The sequence below is a fragment of the Rhea americana genome, unplaced genomic scaffold, assembly GCF_003343005.1.
Source record: "Rhea americana isolate MKP2758 unplaced genomic scaffold, rheAme1 scaffold_28, whole genome shotgun sequence".
NCBI classification, from domain to species: domain Eukaryota; kingdom Metazoa; phylum Chordata; class Aves; order Rheiformes; family Rheidae; genus Rhea; species Rhea americana.
The window spans coordinates 6,861,469-6,885,209 of NW_028186401.1; the positions used below are offsets into that span (position 1 = coordinate 6,861,469).

The 23,741-nt window shown below is 42.8% G+C and overlaps 1 protein-coding gene across 1 annotated transcript in view; it reads left to right on the plus strand.

Annotated features, from left to right (window-relative positions):
- The window catches only part of CEMIP (cell migration inducing hyaluronidase 1), a 119,475-nt gene that overhangs the window by 79,016 nt on the left and 16,718 nt on the right, over positions 1-23,741 (plus strand). The window contains exons 12-18 of the mRNA XM_085308720.1: positions 5,832-6,007; positions 6,586-6,795; positions 12,667-12,872; positions 17,268-17,337; positions 18,187-18,315; positions 19,055-19,140; positions 21,952-22,083. Of these exons, the coding sequence (XP_085164846.1) occupies positions 5,832-6,007; positions 6,586-6,795; positions 12,667-12,872; positions 17,268-17,337; positions 18,187-18,315; positions 19,055-19,140; positions 21,952-22,083 (1,009 nt within the window). The remainder of the gene's footprint in view (positions 1-5,831; positions 6,008-6,585; positions 6,796-12,666; positions 12,873-17,267; positions 17,338-18,186; positions 18,316-19,054; positions 19,141-21,951; positions 22,084-23,741) is intronic.

Consider the following 23,741-nt stretch of genomic DNA (forward strand, 5'->3'; position numbering starts at 1 on the left):
AAGGATGGCTCCTGGGCACTCCTTTATTGGAGTAAGTAATTCCATAATGTCAAAATGATTACTTTCCTGAGTAAATGCTACTCAAGAGAGGACTGAAATCCGAAGGTCGTGAATCCCAGTCAAACTGTCGCTCATTTAAATGGAACTTTTCTCCCCGTTCGCCTCCTTTTGTTTAACTTTTTTGCTTGTCATTTTTCTGTCTAGATTATTTTCTCTGTGGGAACAGATTAAAACTGTTTGATCTTGGAACTTCACAAAGCCCCGGGGAGGGACGGCGGTACAGCGGAGGGAGACGGAAGGAAGGAAGGAAGGAAGGGTTGTGTTGTTGTGGCAGAACAGGATAGTAGGAAAGATCAAGTATTTTGTCTAGTTTCCCTGGGAAACAAGCCTTATCTGCATCTTGGTCCCTCTGTATGAAGTTACTACCAATGCTGATAAGTTTCCCCATGGAAGAGAAATGCTGAAATGCCCTTTTGTGCTCGGTCATGGCTCTTGATAAAGCATGAACAAACCTATTTGTGTCTGGCATAATTACTCAAATTATCCCACGTATTAGAAAATCTATGATTACAATTCCACATATCTTAAATTCAGCTTATTGGGTTGTGGGTATTTTAGAGATATAGAGTTTACTGGGCTCTTGTTCTTGCAGGGAACTTGCTCTGAAATAAAAGAGGTTGTAAATATATAATCTTCTAACAACTCCACAGTAACTGCCTGGGTCAGCGTTTGTATTGTGCTGTGGGAGTGGGGGAAGTTACTCCACTGCCAAAATACAGACACTTTCAGCAATTTGGAGAGATCTGTGTAGAGGTTGGCATCATTTCGGCTGGAATTCCTTGGAAGCTCGTTCTCTTAAGGCATCTCTGGTGCTCGAAGGTTGCGCAGGAAATACTGAGAAGTGGCCCATTCTAGCAGACTTTTAGAGCTCCTTTTTTCCGCCTTTGGTCACTGCCTAGAAGCAGAGTTAGAAGAAACACAATAAAGTTTACATAGCAGTTCAAAAGGTTCACRTTTGGGCTTACTAAGAAGCAAAGATTTAATTTGTTTGCCAAACAGACCTGCCTAATCTTCCCACCCCAACTGCAAGGGCTTTGGTGTCAGGGTAAGGAGMGAAAAAAATGAAAGGTCAGAGAGGGAAAACTTCCCATTTACAGAAAAGTGTTGGTAGATTGCCAGTGAGCTAGTGCAGAAAGAGGGCATGAAGCAGGACCTAGTGCATCTAGGAAAGAGCATGGCAGTCACTGGGATCAAACACTGAAAGCCCTTAGGGGCAGCGGGACTCTCACCTGATGGGGGGACGGGCAGTGCAAGTCAGGGGGCCTCGRCCACGCACGGCTCCGGGATGCTCGCAGAGACAGGTGCTGGTAGACATCTGCCCTGCCTTGAACAGGACCAGCTAGAAGCCGTGAAGTGTTATTATGCAGCACTGTGCTCAATTAAAGTCAGCACAGAGTGTGAGCGGAGGGGCTCCCACCCATCCATACCACCTCTCAGGTCGCATCTGTCTGCAGCAATAAGATTACTAATTTCAGCCTTGAAACCAAACCGCTACTGACAGAAGGCTTTGATCCGATGCAGCACTTAAGCATACGCTTCATATTCGGCACATGAACCCATGGCTTCTCATGCTCATACAGCCAAAGGTGTGTTTTAGAGCTGCTCAGCACACTGTGCGCTGCACTGTGCAGGGCCRCAGCACCGAAGAGTGAAGAAAGGCTAAAATAAAGAAAGTTACCCAGAAGGAATCTGTCCCATGGAGTCTTGGTTAGAGCTGAACTCTTTCTAAAGTTTCATCCTTTATAYTAGAAGTCCTTCCACTGGCAAATTGTTTTTAATTTCCTTCATAGAAGTTATGCATCCTGGAGGAATATTTATTTGTTAATGCACCAGGCTGTACTGCATGACTCAAGAAGCTGGTCCATACCACATTATATTACGGTCTTGTGGCTTGGGGATGCAATAGAAAACACCATCAGTGTGTTTCACACTGATGACCGTTGTTCCTCAGAACAACRAGGATTTGGCAGGATGCCTGTGAGAATATTTGCTGTTTATCAAATATAAGCAATAGGGGCATTACCACCAGAGATGACAAATGCTTGGCACCAATGCTAAATGTGACAGAGATGTGGGCTGGCACCTACAATGAATTACACTGATTTAAACAAAAAAACAAAAAAACAAAAAAAAAAAAGAAGAAGTATTCCATGTCACTGGATTACATGAGTTGAACAGACAAGTTTGTGTTTAACATATCCTTTAAAAACTGTTGTTTAGGAAACAGACCATGAGAGAAAAGATCTGATCCACGGCCTGAGAAAGTCCAGAGGAGAACAAAGACCCTTTGGAAAAATCTGAACATTTAGGAGAGAAAAAAGAAAAAAAAATATCAGAAGTATCTGAGATCCATTTCATCTTAATCAAGCCTTGGCCTCTAAGTGCCTGATTCAGTTCTGAAAGCGAGATTTAGGAGTTTAAGTCATTTAGAGCCAAGGCGTTTAGGAATGTGTGAGTGTACCTGGGAGGCTTTTCAAAGGCATAGCTGCGCGTAATTCGCCAGAGCTAGGCACACATTCGCATCTGTAGCTGCTGAAATAGTTTTAAAATTCCACCCTTCTGAGGTTTGATAAGAACTGAGACCCAGGTTTTATGGTTAGGTTCAAGTATGACAGGTTTTCCTGAAGCTTTGTACAGTTTGCAGAGACTCTGCTTTGAACTGTTATGTTGACATAAGCCTGCCCTTGATTTGTGGATCATCTATGTTTATCTTAATACATACCTTCTTTTAAAAGTTGCCTTACCCTTACTAATAACTGCCCTGATTACTTTAATAGTTGCTGTCTTCAGTAGTAAGCATGGAAATGCGCTCATATTCTGCTGAATCAAGACGTATGTCAGGCAAGCACACAAATTAAAGCAGTTTTTCCCCATGAATTTATGTCCTACGCACCGCACGCACCAGTGTGACAGTGAGAGCAGCAAACGCAGGGGTTGTTTTTGCCAGTGCATAGAGCTGTCAGGCGGAGACGTAACCCGTGTCACTGCCAGGCTGTGTTTGGTTTAGGTGATAGCCCGGCACACATCATGCTTACTGGTGAGGCAACTCCTGTCCGTGAGTGATGCAGCAAGACCCAGCCCAGAGAAAGAGCTGGTGAATCAGTCACCTGGCTTTGGCTTGGGCGGCCCCTGGGATCGGCGTCGCTGCTGAAGCACRAATGCATTGCTCATGCATTCAAAGTTGTAGCATTGCTTTTCTTATCGTCAAACCGCTTCAATGCCGGTTTGYGAGTCCTTACTTTGGGCTTGCCCATGGCCAAGGTCTCGGGGTATCACTGCTGCTCCCTGGCACGGCTCAGCGTGCCCACCACAAGCAACAGCTTAGCTTTAAATTTGAGTTACAGCTCCCACCTCCGAGTGAGCTCTCTGAACTCTCCATGGAGCAGCCTCTTTTCTTTTTGCTGCCTGTAAGTGCCCTGGGTTTATAAGCGTGCATCCCAGTACTGCCAGCCACATGGGAACTGCCTGGTTTCCGTAAAGAATTTAGAGCACCTGAGGGCTCCTGTGCCAGCGTCTGTCTCCTGTGAACCGTTTCCACAGGATGGCCCCATTGCCGTGGAGAGCTTGAATTTCTGGCTGCCATGAGGAGAGGTTTGTTTTTCAAAACTCTGTTAAAAGAGCTATTATTCAAAATCCACTTTTACATTGGAAGGGAATTGCTTTCCTTGTCTCCTTTTATCTCCAAACAAGTTAAGTCAGCAAAAGTGCAAAGTGAAAAACATGCACCCAAGAGGTTATATTTAGAATCCGGTTAGTGCATGTTTAACATTCCTATCAGCGCTTACACTATTTTGCATGTCTGGGCTGGTGTTAAATTAAATTAAATACATGCAAGCATGACATTTATTATTCTAGAGCTCAGCACATAAATAACAAAACTGCCTATCTAATTTCAGTACCATGACTCCCAGAGACGTGGCTTGAAATAGGATGTTCTTACGATTATCTGAACTTCTTCCTGCATTTCAGTAAATTAAAGAAAGGTCAGCACTGGGGACAAACTGAAAACAACAACTTAAAACCAGTTTCATAACGAGAGACTGTGTTCCTTAGCAGAGTTGCTAAACATCTTGCATAGGGTTTCCTCATGCAGAGGACATTCTTAGCCACAGCTTTTTAATGTACATGAGTAAAGGAAGTGAAGCTGCTTTTCAGACAGGCTGGATCTGATTTTGGATGCACACCTGATAAGGCGATGCTCCAGAGACGCCCAGGCAAGCCAAAGCCTTTTGGGGGAGGCATTTGCTACCACGGACAAGCTGCCCAGAGCTGCCCCTTGCTTTCCATGGGGTGGGATGGGGCAGTGCGCCATCTTGCCATCAGCTCTCTTTTAGTTAATAGACAGTGTTTTTTCATGTTATAGCATTATTTTGTAGGTGGAGGAGCTGAGGCAGAGRGCACATGTAACAGCGTGTCAAGCAGCGTGGCAATCTCAGAGCAAGGCAGAGCACTCACCCTTCCCAGATCTTAATATTATCAGTGAATTACATTGCTCCTAGCCTCAGGAGAAAGGGGGAGTGAATGGTGTTTGCATATCTTTTTCATAAAGTCAAAGCATCATGTTTTGTTTAAAGCAGGAATGTTTAAATGTTCAAAATCCTCCCCCCCCCCCAAGCTTGGCACCTCTGCTTAAGCACAAAGTGCTTCACAGTGATAGTCAGGCTTCGGGCTTGCCATTTGTTTCTAATTACGGCTTTGAACGGTTCCATTGAAATTAAATACATGCAAGTGTAGCATTCCTTAAAGTTCAGTGTTTACTTAAAGAGTTTATTACTTATTTTTACTGGAATAATACAGAATGTAGACAGTAAGATGAGCCTTTTCCCAATTGCATTCTCTGCAGAAAGCCAAGGCAGGAAGGAGGGAAGATGAATATGTTTGAATGAAATTACAGCAAAGAGATTATTTTGCTTTCTAGACATCCATACTGCCTGGAGTTCACCCCTCTCTGGTCAGGCCAAGGAAGGCTTTATGTGCTCTTAACTGCTCCAAGGAGCCAGGTGTGCGTGTGTGTGTGTGGAGGGAGGCTATTAGCAACCTGACCCGGCAAAGGGAGATCTGCACGTCCAGCATGGGGTAGACGGGTGATCTCCAACTCGGCTAAGCCAGGGCAGAGGGAAGCATTGAGAGCAAGCTTGAAAAGTGTGGGTGGATCCAAAACTGGGCAGTTTGAGAGCCACAGACAAGGAGAGATCTCACAGCCCACAAGCTTGACTGCAGTTGTGGTTGTCTCAGGCCACAATTTCTGCCCTGTTGCTGCCCCTGTTTGGATTAACAGCCATGACTTAAGCAGGATCGGGCTGACACTCACCCGTGAGCTGTGCTGTGTGAGTTAAACATCTCCCAGTGTCTCACTATAGAAAGTGCTATGCTTACTTTGGGGGCTTAGTCTTCTCAGCAGCTACATCAGCAAATTTCTTTGCATTGGACATTCATACACAGCTGATTGCAAACCAATGTAAAAAGTTCCTGAGTGGTCACAGTCTCTCTCTCCAAGGTAGGAAGCATGTTTTGTCTAATAGACTGTTGGTTTAACTCTCTGGCTAAATGAAGCAATTTAAGACCAAAAATCCCACTTCCTCTGTTGAAGAATTCTCAGCAAGACCTTGGGTAACACCTGTGCTCCAGGCTTCCCTTCTTTGAGGAGTCAGCCAACAGTTTTTGCTGATTCAATTACTCTTTTCATGATCATGCTAACCCCACCACAGGAAGTGTGAAGGGAAACAGCAGTGTTGGCAGAGTAACTCTGAAACTCTATCTTGTTCCCTCAGGGAAAGCGACGTACCTCCACATTGGAGAAGTCATTGACGGCGTTGACATGAGAGCAGAAGTGGGGCTGCTGAGCCGGAACATCATGATCATGGGCGAGATGGAGGCGCAATGCTATGAGTACAGCAGCAAGTTGTGCTCCTTCTTTGATTTCGACACCTTTGGGGGACATATCAAGGTAGGGCTGGAGCCCTCTCTTTGCACTTTCCTCCCCACAGAGCCACACCTGCACATACCAAGGAAGCCAGGACGCTAAAAGAAAGGAATTTGTCGCGTCAGCCCACTGAGCAAACAGCCTCTCCCTGCAGCGCAGCAGGTCCACCCTGCTGCTGCTGCTGCTGATCCCCCTGCTTTGAAGTGCACCTTACGCCCCTACTGATGTTGCTCAGCCAGGCAGGTTGAGATACAGTCTCTACATTACAATCCCAGTTTTCCTCAAATTCTGGTGATGGAGAGTGTGAATGTTTAGATTTGAGCTTAGCTGGCCAAAGAAATTCATGGAAAACATTAAATGTGAACAGTTTTCCTTGCAAACCAAGGTCAGATATTGCCATGACAACATTGGAGGGGTYGCAGAGCAGCTACAGTCTCCTTAGCCACTATGACCCTCTTTCCCTCACACCACAGCCATGCATTTCCTTCCACACAATGAATTTCTCTAGTAGGTACAATACAAACAATTTTACCTCTGTATTCCCTCTCTTCTTACTCCGGAAGTCTTTTATGGTTCTTGACTGATGTTCCATTGTTCTCCAGATTGGTCTTGATTTTAAGGCTACACATATCGAAGGTCTAGAACTGAAATATATGGGCCAGCAGACAATGGGACATTACCCAATTCATTTCCATATGGCTGGAGATGTGGACGAGAAGGGAGGCTACAACCCTCCAACTTAYGTGAAGGATGTCTCCATTCACCATACCTTCTCCCGCTGTGTCACTGTCCATGGATCCAATGGTTTACTGGTAAGAAGCTCCTATGTCTACCTTACACTTCAAAGCACCAGCCAAATTAGTTCCCTTTTTATCGTGAATATAGGCTAGTTATTGCAGGATAATGTATTTTACTGCTATATCGAATGTCTATTTCTTTCCTCCTATCCTGATTTTGTGGATACATATTCCAGGCATATTTTAGCCTATGTTAAAAAGGAGGAGGTCAGTGAGAGGATGTGGCACTATTGGCTGCATGTGACTGTGCAGAGATGCCCACAGACCAGCCCATCTCTAATGAGTAGTTGAATCTATCTATAGAGAGCGGGTTTGCTATTTAAAGAAGATAATCAGAAGGTTTAAGCATGCTTCAACTTTCCTATAATAAAGAATTGTGTTTTCAATGCCATTTACAGCATTAAGCACTTACAGAGCTCTGATTTTTCAGGCTTGCTCTCCAGAAGAAGAAATCCTTTAGGATGTGTCTTGTCCTGTACATATACTTGTCAGACAAGTTGCAGCACACTAGAGATGATAAGAACAGATTCAGACTCTCCCTAAATGTGGAGACTCTGTCTTTGTGGTAAGGATGTGAGGGAAAATGTTTCTGAGCCGTGCTAAATCCCTAAACATCTTGGAGACTGGCACAAAGCTCCCAAAGGCTTTTCTCACTGTTTCCCCTCCTCTGAAGGCTTTCTCCCAGAACACAGTTGTTCCTTCAGCATTTCTCAAATCTGTCTGGCTTGTGTTGGTTGGGTTCCTCTGTGCTTCTGTCAACTTGAACTTTCCATTGTTTCAAACTAGTATCTTGAAAGCCGCCCACATGACAAATTACAGATAGGGCTCTTGCCCAGCACGCCCACTTGGCTACAGTGACTAAATCAGGATCTGAAAACTACAGCATGGATGTTATCACTGAAACCATATATCCAACCAGCTCCATTCCCAAAATGAATGTGACAAAAGAGAAGTCTCACCCATATATGGGAAATGTGCAGAAATCTGAAGGCAGAACTGCTAAAGGTGTGAAATAAACACCAGGTTTGACTAGTCAACGTTTCTTCAAATATCAGTTCAAATATGAAGTTTTAACATACCAAGGTTTTTGTAGGCAAGGCTCCTCACCAATTTAGTGAGATGGCATTGTATTCAAAAGAGAGGGAAAAAAAAGTATGAAACTCAGAGATAAATGTTTGTACAGTCAGAATCCCTACTGCTGTATACGACAGAGTTTTACCAGAAGACACATTATTGGCAGTCCGTGTATATTAGGAATCCACAACCATGTCACTGTTCTGAAGTTACCATATCAACTCATAGTAAGAGTCTCTAAAAATCTGCTTAAGTGCTTGAGCTTTTGGGGGAGGTGGTAATATTCATTTTCACAGTCTAAGAGATGATTTTGTCCTTTACTTACTGTTGAACAGTTCCTCCTTTGCTTACTCTAGCGCATGGAGGACTTGGTCTTACAGTCTTCTTGTTAGCAAGAACCACAGGATGGAGTCTCTGAAAGTGGCAACACTGGAAAGGGAAGCCACAGACATAATTAAAATACAGCGAAGTTAAAGAGAGGACATTGAAATTGCAGTTCAAGAAGCAGAGCAGCTTTTATCTGCTATTTATAAACTGGAGGTTCTGTTTCTGTCCTCTGTCCTTCCAAGTTTTTAACAAAAGCCCCAAAACCTGCCAAGTGAACTTGGCTTCTGGGGAAAAAAAAATATCCTATATAAATTACAGAAGGCATTCAAGGTCATTTAGCAGCTTCCCACTCGATTCAAAGGCACCAACACAGGGATTCAATATACAACTAATATAGAGAGTGGAAAGGCAGTATTGCCAGGATTTGTTTGTCACGTAACAGCAAAGCTGCTAACGATGGTACCACAAATGCATTCCCTGGCTATACAGTGGCTGCATAGCTGTTGATTAGCTAAAGGCCAACGAAAATCCTAGTTCTGAATCTAATTCGTGRTATTAATTCCCTATTGACTAACACCTGTCAACCCAAATACCCAAAGCCTGGCATTTTTCTTATGGGTCAGCTGGTTGGGTTTATATAGAGCATTTGGAAATACTGCCATCTCTTGTGCCTTCTCCAAGTGACAACTGCGTGACTGTGACTTGGAAATACAGGAATCCATGTTCTCAAGCTTTTTCAGCCAAGATGGCATGATGGAATTTAGACAGACTGATGTAGCTGATGAAAGCAGCTTGATTCGTCTGCTGTTACTCAACAGCCACAATTCCCTCAAGGACCTTGATTCAACTGCACGACAAGGCACTCAAAAGAAGTCTTAGATTTTATGACACACTRTAAAATATTGATCAAGAATTTAATCCCTGATGATTATAGTTTATCACAATGTGTGAGCACTAAACTATATGCACAATACTATTTTTTAACCAATTATTGCCTTCAGCCGAAATGAAAGCCCCAGTAAAATAAAGCAATCTATGTTTGTCAAGTTGCATCACAGAAGAGGCGCTCCAAAGGTTGCATCAGTCAAATGGCATTTCATTGCTCTGTGATAGACATCTGCAGTCAGCAGTTCCATCCCTTGATTCACCAGGCAATCCCACAGCATTCTCCTCACTTTTTTTTTTTTAACTCTATTTTCCTTCCTTTACTCCTCCTTTTGCCCCAGATATGTTCACAGGCACCGAGATGAGTACTGCTGTTATTCCACACATTTTCTAGTTGCCTACTAGCACCTTGGGCAACACTACCTGTTTCTACATGYGCGAGCACTATTTGTGCAAACAGCAATGAGCTCTGCATCCCCCCAGGTAACTCTCATTCCCTCTGAGCTCAGGCAAATCCAAAGCATATKTTACTGAGGAACAATTTGCCTTCGTGTGTGCATGGACTACACTTTGGAAATAGACATCAAAAAACCTTGCTGCACTGTTAAACYACTGCATAGCAAAGCACTTAAGGACATACTTGACTTTAGGTCACTCATTTCAAAGGGGCTTCTCACATGACTATGTCTAAGTACCTATGGAAACACTTTAACAAATGGGAGAGGGGCATCATTTATTTTACCTGTCATTAAAGCAGGCTGGTAATTTGCTTACAGACTCCTCTGCTTGCTTGGCTATCACTTTTCTCATGTCACTTAAACTTTTCATACTCTTAGAAAAAGCTTTAGAAATGCTTACACTGAAAACATGAGAAGAAAGACAGTGTCTCATGTATTTCTGATGCCAGAACTGTTTTTCTGTGGACCTGTGGAGTGTTGCTAATAGTCCCTATCCTAACAGTAGCTCACCTCTATCAGTGGGCCATTCTGCACTTGTCTGCAAATTCATATTCACTACAAGGCATAGGCAGTCCTTCTGGAGAAAATAAAATGTAGAAATTCTCTTCTCACCATAATTACTGTTTGAAAATGCCAATAATTGCACAATGTTTTCTTTAATACAYTGGCCATAAAACCAACTAGTTACACCACTGCACTCCTAGGGATCGAACTTTGCTCTGATTTGCACTGTCTCAAGTGGATCCAAGTGTGCAAGCTAAAACAGAGAGAGTCATCAGGGAAGGAAATTAAATGGAGGTCAATAAACAGGCAAGCAGGGTCCAAAGGAGAGCTGTACTTCATGAAATAAGAGGTTGTGCTATCTAAGCGCTACAATGGTATCTGCTTTTAGTAATCCAGCTATGCTCCATGGCGGTTGTTTTACCGCAGAGGGCATAATCTGGCCATAAATTACTCATGGCTGAAGTAAGCCATTATTAGGAAGGTTTTCATCAAATCATAATTAAATTCTTTGGAAAAGCACTTTTGGGATGAGCAGCTCTTTGCTATCCACACATTTTGGTACTGGGCTTCTGCATGAAAAGATGCACGGGAAATATACTCAGAGCTGACCAAACAAAAAATAATCAAACAGAGGGGGACAGATAGATACATTAGGAACCAGCTCCCTGGCTGATAAATCAGTGTTGCTCTGTTGGCCGTCWGGGATGAAGGATAACTACGAGTGGCTTGCCTACTCTGAGGCCCTCTGCTAGTGTGCATTCCTCTCTCCRCCTCATTCCTCTCTTACTGTACTAGGAGATGTATTCCCCTGTGGTGTTACTCCACATGCACAGAGGTGGGCTTTGCCCCAGCTATAGGCTAATCACCACAGTTTTTCACCTCCCAGTCCTGGTGCAATGCTGTGCTGGCTGGAAAGATGAATGCCAACAGCAAGTTGCCAACATTTCTCTGAGGAGCACATTTCCATCGTCTAGGTGTTGCAGCACCATTACTGACATGTCTTTCCAATTGTATTCCTGTGTGAGAGAAAACTAATAGATTTAAGTGGCTATTTCTGTGCAGTTCTGACATCCCTGTGATTAAAAAACATCCTGCACATATTGGAATATTTCTTCTGAAAATAAGTCATTCTCCTAAAATGTTCTCCTATCCCAAACCCTTTATAACTGCAAGTCTAGGAAAGTTCATGCTTCTAAGGAAGGACAGTTTAGTCTAGTTATTATATTTTACACCTAAATAAGGAAATCTTGACCTTGCAAAAGCCATRTAATTAAATCAGAGAAGTCAGCAGCAAATTTCAGTCAGATAGTTTAATGCAATGCACCGCTTTGCAGATCATTTTAGCCATGTTTAATTTACTGTGGTGACCTGTGTTCAGAGATTTGAATATTTACACTGGAGCATGGATAATACATAATAGATGTGTGCGCAGATGTAAGCTTGTAATAGATTTGGCAAGCAAAGCTTGCTTTCTTAGGTGAAAACATATCTGTAACCATTTCAGCTTTAGTCCTGGGATGTGATTTGAAATTGGTGCTCCTTGCCTGAGAACTTTGAGATGAGCCACACAGGTGACAGAGTCTCAGTCCTGTTTTAAGAAGTAATTCAAGCATCTGGAAGACTAGGTTTTTCAATTACACCTTAAAGAATATGTTTTTTATCCAGTTTAATATAGTCTTTTGCCTTTCGGCAGTCACTGTTTCATCAGAAGCATCTATAGAAAGATATTGGTGTCAAACAAAACTCTGTCAGAAAAGTTTTCTAATCCAAAGTAGTGGATGGGTAAAGACAGATAGGAAGAGCAAAGAGAGACTCCCTGAGAGCCAGCGCTTCAGTGGCTAGGACCCTCACTTGGCCATCATRGGCCTGAAATTAATTTTCCACATCCCAGACAAATCCACTAATGACTGACTTGTTGGACACAGTGTGTTTGAGGACTGTTGTTTCCTAGCCAGTCCTAGGCTTAGGCTTCAAAGCCACATACCTGCTCCTGAAATTGTTTCCTCAGATTTTTCAGTGGAGTGGTAGGTATTGTTCTGTCGGACACGACAATATCCCAATGTTAGCAGCATTCAAACCAAAAAAATAACTGCACTGATTAACACCAGCTGATTTGTCTCAGGGTCAAGTAAAGCTTCTGTCAACAACTTGGAAAAAAGGATCGGGTCAAACCTAAAACAAACCAGCCTGTCTGGAAAACAACTTGCTGCCTCGCTGATAGCCTGAAAAAATATTTTTTCAACTCAGCTGCATTTTTCAGATGCATTTTATGTAGCTGCTCATGTAACTGCACATGAAGATGAATAAGCCCAGATGTGATTGATCCTCTGATGTCCTTTATTCATCCCCTCTCTGTGTTTTTTCCAGTCTCATGCTAAGATAATCTCCAATTTCACTGGTAGATAAAAGAAGAAAGGAACTMGTATTTCCTAGGTGGTAACAATTTTTATTTGAAGTCTAAGCTATTGTTTGGACTAAAAACTCTTAAGATCAGAAAGTGAGCTTGCTTCTGCTTTTGTTTGTATACACTTAGTTCAAGAAGGTACTGGGGTTCCTTGTTGTTACTGTAAGCTTTCTTATTATTACACAGTGGCTGAAGGGTGAAACCTGAACACAGACTTCTGCTTTGTACATGCAGGTGAAGGATGTTGTGGGTTATGATGCACTGGGCCATTGCTTCTTTACTGAGGATGGACCAGAAGAACGCAATACATTTGATCATTGCCTTGGACTGCTTGTTAAGCCTAGTACTTTGCTCCCCTCTGACCGAGACAGCAGGATGTGCAAGATGATCACAGAGGGTGCTTACCCAGGGTACATCCCAAAACCCAGGCAGGACTGTAGGTGAGTGGGAATCATTCTTTTTTTCTTCTTCTTCTTTGCAGGACTTAKCTGTGAAAGGCAGCATTACAAGTGCATGGTTATATAGTCACCTTTAGAAGTCTAAGTTGCTTTCCCAAAAGTTTAGAGAGTAGTCTCCATGTGATCTTTCTGCTTGTGTTATTTAGATACCTATTACACTGAGATGTAATTTTCCCTTTTACCRTAAAGCAGGCTGAGATGGTGGCTACCTTAGATACTGTTGAAAATTGACCTTACAAAAAGTACAGTGGTGTCTTACACCTTATGGAGTCATTTACATCCCTAATGGCTTGGTAACTCATTACTGAGTTCAGAGTGGGCTGGATTCTGATGCTTGTGCTCATGTCAAATGGCAACTGATTTTGCAAATACTTCTCCTACTTTCAAAGTTATTATTTGTGGAGAATGGATATTCTTTAATGATATGGCKGTGGCATTATGCATTCATTTGACACAGTCTACCTAAGCTGTGAAATGAAACCCAAATGGTTATCATAGTCTCATAGAATCACAGGATGGGTAAGGTTGGAAGGGACCTCTGGAGATCATCTAGTCCAACCTCCCTTCTCAAGCAGGGTCACCTAGAGCATGTTAGACAGGGTTGCATACAGGTGGGCCTTGAATATCTCCAGAGAAGGAAACTCCACAACCTCTTTGGGCAACCTGTGCCAGTGCTCCGTCACTCGCACAGTGAAGAAATTCCCCCTCACGGTCAGGCGGAACTTCCTGTGCTTCAATTTCTGCCCATTGCCTCTTGTCGTGTCACGTGGGACAACCGAAAAGAGTTTGTCTCCATCCCCTTAACACCCTCCCTTCAGGTACTTGCACACATTGATAAGATCCCGCCTCAGTCTTCTCTTCCCCAGGCTGAAGAGGCCCAGCTCTCGCAGCCGTTCCTCATGAGAGGATGGCTCCTCATGATGAGAGGCAGATGCTCCAGCCCTCTCATCATCTTTATAGCCCTACGCTGGACTCTCTCCAGTAGCTCCAGATCTCTCTTGTGCTGGGGAGCCCAGAACTGGACACAGTACTYGAGATGAGGCCTCYCCAGGGCTGAGGAGAGGGGCAGGATCACCTCCCTCCACCTGCTGGCAACACTCTTCCTAATGCACCCCAGGAGACCATTGGCCTTCTTGGCCACAAAGGCACATTGATGGCTCATGGTCAACTTGTCATCCACCAGCACTCCCAGGTCCTTCTCTGCAGAGCTGCTCTCCAGCAGGTCAGCCCCCAGCTTGTACTGGTGCCTAGGGTTATTTCTCCCTAGGTGCAGGACTCTGCACTTGCCCTTGTTGAACCTCATGAGGTTCCTCTCCACCCAACTCTCCAGCCTGTCCAGGTCTCCCTGAAGAGATCCAAGAGATCCAAATGCAATTTAGCACAGAATTAGAACTTGGCAATAAAAGATCAAAGACTGTATATGCCTGTAGGATCTCTAATAAACTATCTATACAGAAGCACATGAAAATGCTTTGATGAGAACTTCAYAAAATTTCTATATGCCACAAACTCTATTAAACCTTGAAAAATGCTGATTGTCTTTCATCTTCCCTTTTGTAAGATCCCTTCCTGTAATGTATCTTTTCAGATCTGCCAGCTGAGGTTTAGATAAGGATTAYAGAAGCATTTGCAATGAGAAGGGATTTTACAAGTTCTTTTTGGAGTTCTGTTGCCTTGTGAAGTAAAATAAAAACATGACCAACTTGACTGCATAGTTAAGCATTAGAATTCCTTCTCAGAGGAAGTCATGGGTTCTTCATCAGCAGTAACTTTTAAGAAAAGGTTAGAGAAATGCAAATCAGGAATATTGTAGYTGTAGATGATCCTGTCATAAGGCAGAGTAGGGACCAGCTAAGCTCCATAAGGCTATTCTAGCCCTCCTTTCCATGATTTTTCAGCTATTTTTTTCTCCCTAAAATCAAGGTACACAATCTAGGAATATGATTTTATTGGTAATTAGTGACTGCTCAGGGAACCTATCCATTYTGATGCAGAGCAGGTAGCTAATTATCTTTTTCTCATTCTTCCCTCATTCTCCTGATTCTTCTTGAGACAGTACTAAAWTTTTAAAGTAAAAATCTGTGTGCTTAATGGCTCTCTCTGTGACTGACTTGTCCTAGCCATGTGTACAGTGTTTCCCCAGGATGACAGGCTCTCAGCTGTTAATTGTGAAATCCTCCACCAAAGTGTTTCTGGATATCTCATGGAAAAAAAGTTGTTTATCATTTGCACCTGGTAAATGCATATCCAAGTAAGGAAGGTTATAATAAAAGTGAAAATACAGAATCAGAACAAAGTTTCAGAGATATTTTCTACCACTCACTGAGAGGCCTTGATCTAGGCAACGAAATCCTCCAGTGTAGTCCAGGGAACATAGCAAGTGGTCTAGAGCAGACCTGTAAAACCATGTTATTTTCAGATCATCTTCTATTAAAAGAYAGACTTAAGTTTACCTTTAAAAGTTTTAAATTGATGACAGATCCTCAAAGTTTGAGAACAAGACCACTATGCAAGAGAGCAGGAGGTCTTCCATGGTGGAGTTTGTCATGAGACCAAAGAGCATTGGTGCTGCATTGAAGCTGCTGGGTGAGAGGAACGCTTCTGCCCATAGTTTGGATTTCTTTTCTCTGATTTTATGCTGTTATAGTTGGAGGAGAAAAAAAAATCTACACCAAAAAAAGCTAAATTTCTGACCAACAAAAGTCAATGAGAAAGTCTCTGGAGTTAGACTTCCATCTTGAAAATGAGACCGATTGAAGYTGGCCAATGCATAACACCTAAAAATCTCYGGGGTTTTCTTGTATTTGGAAATAYGCTCAATCTGCTGAGACTATCAGTATCACCCATTCTGTCCTCTGAACAAACTGGGGTTTTGTCCAAAGAAACATATTTTTAGCTTTTACTTTGGCAAGGAAAAGAGATAAAATTCATGCAGTGCTCTTTTTCACATCTGTGTTTGTTTATAAATCACACTTCATGTCTCCATTCATAAAATAAGAGTTAATCAGCCATTGAGCTCATTTTCCACTGATAATTCATTTAATAGCTAGAGGTCACGTTTCAAATCATTTTGAAGACTGTTATAATAAAAAGTGCTATGAATGATCTGCAGAGGTATTGTGAAAAAGTCATACTCAGATGCGTTCTGTCTACCTTCATAAAAAAATTCAAGGGCTGACCAGGAGGAAAATGGTGTTTTGCCCTGGGCTCCTCCAGCCTGCCAGCACAGGAGAGTATTGTTGKTGCCCTGCATGGCAACCCCTGCCAGGCCCAGGGCCAGACAGCGAGGCACAGAGCAGGACCGAGGAGGCTGGCATGGCTCGTGGTCCATCGGCGACAGTTTGGTGCATGCAGCAGGCAGCCTTTGCCAGAAATTAAGACAACAGGATTGTGCTAAATGACACAGAAACCTGTGCRGTGCACACGATTCTGAGGAACGAGTGTGGACTGGATCGCGGGACACTGTGGAGACATGGGTTCAAGACCCTTGCCTGCACAACAGGAGTTAGTCTAGAAATAATCTCTCTCTTTTTTTTATAGGCCAGCCCCATACTATGTTTTCGTGATAAAGTTACATAAGCCAAACTTCTTCTTAGGCCAACAAAGTCAGCTGGCCTAAAGACCCCCATAAAGTCCTCTGCAGATAGTATAAAATAGGCATAAGGGTTGCATAGGTTCATCTCCTACGGGAAGGTGAATCTCACACAGAAAATTTAGGGAGCAAGTCTCCTGATTTTAAGCACCGAATTTTTTTTTCCCGAAGTTCATACGCCTGTYGGCTAATGAAAAGTGGACAATGATGGATTGATCACTCCTCCTTGATGTGAATCTTTCAATTAACAGTCTTTTATGTGCATTAGGCAAATACAGTCCTTTTGTCTCAAAAGAAAAGCAGAGGAGATGGAAGCAAATAAAGATAATGAATCACAGCAGCTTGTGGAAARGGCGGTTGCCAGGGATATAGTTGGAAAGCCCTTGAAAACAATTCAGAGGGTCCCTTGATTAAATGAGTCTCTAATGAACCTGAGGGCTTATTTGGGGGCAAGGTTCTTTTCTGTAGCTTGTGTAGCAACATATTTACCTTATCATAAAACATAATTGACAACTGACAGCTTCATAGCAGGCTTGGAATTGCAGTAGAAATTCCTCATTTAATACCTGGGGTTTTAAAAGATAAGACCATGTTCTCTGTCAACCCTAGAGGACAAATGTGGTGTGAGAGAAGAGAGAAAAGAACCAGTCCCTTTGCCCCCAAGGCAGGACCCCTTATCTGAGGAGTCACCAGACCTGCATGTGCCACGTGGGGTTGATTATTGACTCTTCTGTATGTGCTCTCGGTGCCATTTTCATATTATTCTTTGTTTTCTTGATCTGCAGTGCAGTATCCACCTTCTGGATAGCCAACCCCCACAACAACCTTATAAACTGTGCAGCTGCGGGATCTGAAGTGAGTGCAGAAGTTTCTTATTTGGTAAAAATTCAGAATGTAATAGTCTTGCAAGGATGGCGTTCTTGCTGGAATAAAACCTGCTTCTGTTGCTCAGGCATTTTTGAAACTCTTAGATCAAGACATATATTAATGTAGCCAGTGCTGCCAATAAAAAAATAATGTTTTTCCTTCTGCTCCACACTTCTTGTCACTTGCTGTTTCTAGAGCTGAATTGCTTTAACAAAAGTTCTCAGCCTTTACACAGTGTGCAGCCTGAATAAATTAAATAAATCTGACTGCATAGTCTCAGTGAAGTCTTTGGCAATGATTCTGTTGATTGCAGTACAGTAATGGTATTCTGAAATTTCAATCAGCACTAATGCTAATTCCACAGGAATTCTTGGTCACATCAGGAGCCTCTATTTTTCTGCTAAGACAAACAAACAAGCAAATCAAGCCTTAAACAAAGAGATATGGTCTTTCCAAAGCTTCCAAATCYGAGTGCTTCAACTTGGCTCCTACATACATTCTTAGCCAACTCAATAAAAATGCCCTGATTTTTAAGATCTGCACATTTAGTGATAGGAGGGCATCTRTGTATCTGAATTTCAAAAGGCTTGCTTACGTCTTCAATGTAGATGTTAGAGTTTAACTTAAGGCATCTTGAAAATGCTGGTCAGGTATGTCCATGCATGTATATGTGTGCTAACCTTTCTATTGCATATAGTTATACAGGTCAATGCTGCTAGCTGTGATTTGTCCTGAAATCGTCTGGCTTTCATTTTGTGTGCTCACTGATAAGTCTCTGGGCTCACGTAAACCGGTGAAGTTCAAGCGAAGGCTCAGATCTTGTGTTCCTTTTCCCAGGAAACAGGCTTTTGGTTCGTTCTGCACCACGTGCCCACGGGGCCCTCGGCAGGCATGTATTCCCCCGGCTATTCGGAGCACATTCCGATGGGGACGTTCGCCAACAACCGCGCACACTCCAACTACCGGGTGAGCCCGCACGCAACCAGAATGCGTCTTGCTGAAAAACACCCTTCTCACACTCCAGCTTTTTGTGCCTGCAAACAATTAATGCCTGGGCTTCCTGTTTCACTACAAGTTCCTGCAAGCTCCTATGTGTCTGCAAACAAAGCAGCTCGAATGCTGCTGTGGGAGCACTGAGAGCCCGTGCTGGACTCGTGGGCACTGGGAGAGGCTCTTCCCTTCATTYGGTGCTGCTAGGCGCTTTGTTTGCTTCTGCTCTCCTGAAATAGTGCCCCAGTAGCATCTATTGGCAGCTTGTTTAATTATAGACCTCAACTGCCAGTGTTCACGATTAACTGAATGGCTTCCAGGGGGATAAATAAGGGCCACTCTGCCTAGTCACCTTCTCTGGCTCTTTACTTATTTATCCTTAGCGTGCCACGTTGTGGTGCTGGCTGGGGAGAACGCGAGCTTGTACCCATTACTGACTGCTTTAGGCTGCAGCAAGCTGTTTACGTGCATGTGAATATGTATGGCTACAAGAAAGGTGCAGTTTCTGGAAATCTGCAGCAGTTTGGGTGGGCAGGGCGGTTATGCCAGCAGTGACAGTGTTGGCAGCCTTCTGTTTTACATGTTGCTARGAGAAGCAGTTTTTAGGTTTATGTGAGTGACTTTGGTTTAGGGCAATTGGAAACAGCACCTGGAACTGGAAAGAACTGTAGAATATATAAACATACTATAACATTGCTTTTCTTTTTTCTTCTAGGCTGGGATGATAATTGATAATGGTGTTAAAACCACTCCAGCCTCAGCCAAGGATAAAAGACCTATCTTGACACTGATTTCTGGGAGGTAAAGTGTTTTGCACAGTTTGGTTTGGAAAAAAAAATCTCTATAGCACTGATCGAAAGCTATGAAGTTGCTCCCAAGGAAACAAATAAGAATCATTGCAATGTCTTTGGTGGGGCCTTATCAAGCTCTTAGAGGGGAAGCTCTTCAGTTAGATTTATCACTTCTTAACTTGTGCTTCCCCTATTCCTCAACCTAAAAGACCTCCAGCACCCACACTCTTATATTTTTGTCCTTGTTTGTTAGTTCTGAGCTKAACTGGCATAGATATTACAACTATTCTAGAGTGATCTATTAATTCCTTTGTAGATGAGCAGGAAAATTAAATGTTGTCTGGTCAACTGCTCAGCAGAACTTGCTGCAGGAGTTTCCTAGGAATAGGAAATTAMATATTTCTTGGGATAGCTGTAAAGATTCTTCATTTTTTTCAGGACCTGCTTGGACAGTGAGTGCTTTATGATGGGGCTTACACTTTAATGTCCAATTTCTGTCTCGTTCCAAATCTGATGCAATAATAATAATTAGAATTGTAATCGAATGCATAGAGCAGCCCTTCATCCCTGCTGATGTGCAGGGCCTCTATGCAACATAACAGAACCATTTAGAAATACTGAAAAATACTCTCTAGAGTGTATCACATTAGCGTATTGTATTAATGTATCACCTCAGTGGCTCCCAAGAATTCCCACTCTCTTTCCCACGTCCCTGAAGCTGACTCCAGAGAGCAGGCTGATGTAAGCAAAAGGCCTTSTTGCAGGCAAAATCGAGCAGTGTAAGGGCTCCACTTGCACCCTTTTATTTCATTAGAGGTTGAGTCTGGGTCCTAGCTYGGATAGCAACCCCAGGGAGAGAAAATGATTTAAACATTCTCAYGTTTCATAGTTTTCATTTCTAGCAGACCAGTTATCTCCAGTGGCTCCCAACCTGCATTGCCCTATGACTGGCTTTCTGGACAAAGCCCTGTAGGGAGCAGAAACCTGTTGAAGCTGTCTGTGCAGAAGGCAGGAATGGCTGTCTATTCTTCCCTTTTCTCCTTTCCATCTCSTTTCTCCTTTCCAGCTCACCCAGATGGCTGCAGCCACTCAGTGGGTGTGCATTGCACTGATGGGATGTCCTCCTCTCCAGGCAATACAACCAGTAGCTTAAGTGTCAGTTGTGCCATTTGTCATGTGATCCACATCATCCATGTGCCCAGCCTCATTGCTGATGCTGATAGGCCTTTAAAAGTCAATATTATTTATATTATTCTAATACTTAACTAATTTTAAAAATCAATTCAATAATAAAAATCTGCAGTAAAATAACAAAAGTAATTGCTAGAAAATTAAATTGTTAAGAGACGACTGCTCTGCCAGCACCTCCAAATTTTCTTGGGAGCCCGGTGCTGCTTTTTCACATAACTGAACACACRCCTTGGGCAACTGCCTCTTGCCATAGGTACAGTAAGCATTTACAAAAGGCAATTTGTGCCTCACCATACAGGGGCAGGAATGACCCCTGGAAGCTAAGCAAGTCATAGTACAGTCATGTTTATGTTTGTTGATTACCCATCAGCACAGACTGCAGCTCAGATTATTTATTCCACTCTGTACTTTTCATATGCCAGGAATGAAACAGTGAATAGCTGCCCTGGCTGAGGCAGACTTTAAGGTAGCTTGGACAGCTAAAAAGCTGGTGAGATTATTCTGCATTCACTTACAACATTAAATATCTGGGGCTATATTCTGTACCCTGTAGCATTTCTCCAGATTTACGTGTGTGTGACTGAAACTGGAATCCACCTCAAAATATTTGTATTTAACAATGTCTGGGGAATTCACAAGGGCCAGATACTAAATCTCTCACTAGAAGCAATTCATAGTGAYGAAGCTGCCAAAGCAATATTCATTTACTGGAACTCTATCAGCCTGATGCTCAGTTTTATATTGATATGATGGTTTATTAAGCAGAGCAAAATGTTATTGAATATCTGCTAGTGATTTGACAGCTTGGCCTCACCACCCATTTGTTAGAAATGAATTTTAATCTTTGGTCCATCCGTTGCTGGCACTCAGTTGGATACTCATTTGTCAGGTTTTCTAAACTGCATTGTATTGATTGAAGATGCTCCTTCAGTAATGAAAGGGAGAGCTACCCCTCAGGACTGAGGAAATAACAACCAAACTCAACATCGCTGTGGCAAGCCAGATCCTTGCTCAGGTCCTGTTGCCCCAGTGGTGGCTGACAGGCAACAGCTGGGGGAGCAGTTCATGGCAGCTTCCATTCATAGCCACATTTTTCCTTTGTCAGACTAGTGTTTMATCACATTCAAGAGCTTCAGAGTGAATAAATCTCATATGTGTGTCCTGCACAATAAGTAGCAGGAATAGTGAAGGAGGAGGAAAATTTGCCGGTGAAGCTTGTTGCTGCAGTATAGCCAAAGTTAGGAGCTCAGAAGGGAAAAATAAAGGACTTTTTTATCTAGAAAACAAGAATATGCTGAAGGATAACAGTAAAGGATTAGAAAACATCCCCATGTTTTGGGAGCAATATAAACTTTCCATTCTCTCAGCAGTATATCAGCAAGACAATAATGGAAAGGTGGAAGGAAACTTGGAGCAAGTCTTTCACAACTGTCTAGCCTGGCCTAGCCTTCGCTTGGCACTTGCTTCTGGCCATTGCTCCACATGCTACCTGACTGGATGGACTGTTGTCCTGGAGCTGCTCCTGAGTGAGCAGAAACCATATGTTTAACAAGTGGCTGTACAGCAGGGCTGTGCATTGAGCGAYGCTGCCTTCCTTCACCAATGCCTTCGTCTCTTCTTCTGGTTGCAGATACAGCCCACACAAAGATGCTGATCCTTTGAAGCCCAGGGAACCTGCCATAATTGAACACTTTATTGCCTACAAGAATCAGGATCATGGGGCCTGGCTGCGGGGTGGAGATGTGTGGCTGGACAACTGCCAGTGAGTTTTGCCTTATTTCAACGCTAGGAGTTCAGCCTGGTGTTTATGGTTCAGACTGTTAATATTGCTTTGCACCTTTCATATGGCCAACATTCAAATAAAGATGAAACGTTAAGTGAGCACAGGCACTATTTTATGCAAACAAAACCTGTTTTGTCTGAACCAGAGATCCCTTATACTGTTTTTCTGTGTGATTTTGACCAGCATTCAAAATTGGCAATGCACAGACATATACACACGTGCAAATAACTAAACCTTTTTACATGAAAAATGAGGTGCTTTAAAAAGAAAGCAGCAAAATCAACCACCTGCCCTTGCTGAGCTTGGTCACAGATCAATTTTATGTGGCTCACTGTTGTGCTGAATAAGCTAGTACTGACGAAGCAGACATAAAACTATGCATCACAGCAGCAAGGGAGAGAAACTGGGCAAAGGCATATTGCACACGCTTTGAAAGCTGTTTCCTGTGCTGGTCAGAACAGATACTTGTTTTGCACTTGAAAACAGATGATCCTCTACAGTTTCTTTTCCTGAACCAGACTATTGATATCAACTTTGATGAAGAAAGAGGAGGAAAGAAAGGGCAAAGCTATTTACAAGGCATATTCTGATAACTCAGTATGAATATCTGTAACACTACTATCTATCTATCTAGTGTCCAATTGCTGGTGAAAGTTGCCATACCATAGAGTGACCCAAGCCTCTTAAAACAACCGGTGGCTATAAGCTGGTTTTAGCAACCTGTTAGGCTAGCAAGAATGAGAACGTAGCAAAATGGCCAGAAATGTAATACCAAGTCGGCTTTATGTTTATGCTGCCTGTGAACTTCTGAACCAGAAATGTCTGGCATTCCACAGGCACCAAGTACAGCTTTTGCAGATCAGTCGCATGGCATGTAGACATCTGCGTTGCTGAATGTCGTGTACCAAGGTTACTAAAATACTGAGTACATTACTCCGTTTTATCAGTTTCCAGCAGTAAACCTGCGAGTGTATCTGAATTCGAGGAAGCAGCCATCAAACTGTTTTTATAGCCACAGTAATTTCCATTTCTGCTGCTGCAGTAAGACTTATGTATTACATTAACAAAACAAATGTTAACGTCACATGCAAGATATAAACCACAGTGTACATTTATGGGGCTGGAGAAATAACAAGGAAGGCCATAGCGTGTAATGGGCTGCCACCTAGAGACAGAAGCAAGATGAGACAAGTTGGGCTGTATTCTGCTTCTGGCTCGACACTAATGTTTTTGCTATGCAGGAAACATCAGTTCTAGAAATGTAAGAATAACACCGCTGTGAACATACTGGCACAAACTATCATATTAAATCAAGCCTTCCTGTAAGTGGGAGTCATGGATCTGCATTTGTGGTTTGTCTCCTCTAAAAGTTTCAGAATTTGAGTAAAACTGGAGGACATTTAATTTTATTTTTTCAGTAAGGAAGAGCTCATCTCTATATTCCTGATGGTGAAAGAGAAGCCAGACTCAACTCCTTATGTAACATTTCCACTCATAAAGTTATTTCATGGAAGTAGTGTATGACACAAAAACACAGGAAATCATAAAAAGATATGGATATGGCAAAGCATTATTAAATAATATAAGCCCGTTGGACTAAGAGATAAATATGATCTTTTCACCTAACAGTGAAAAGA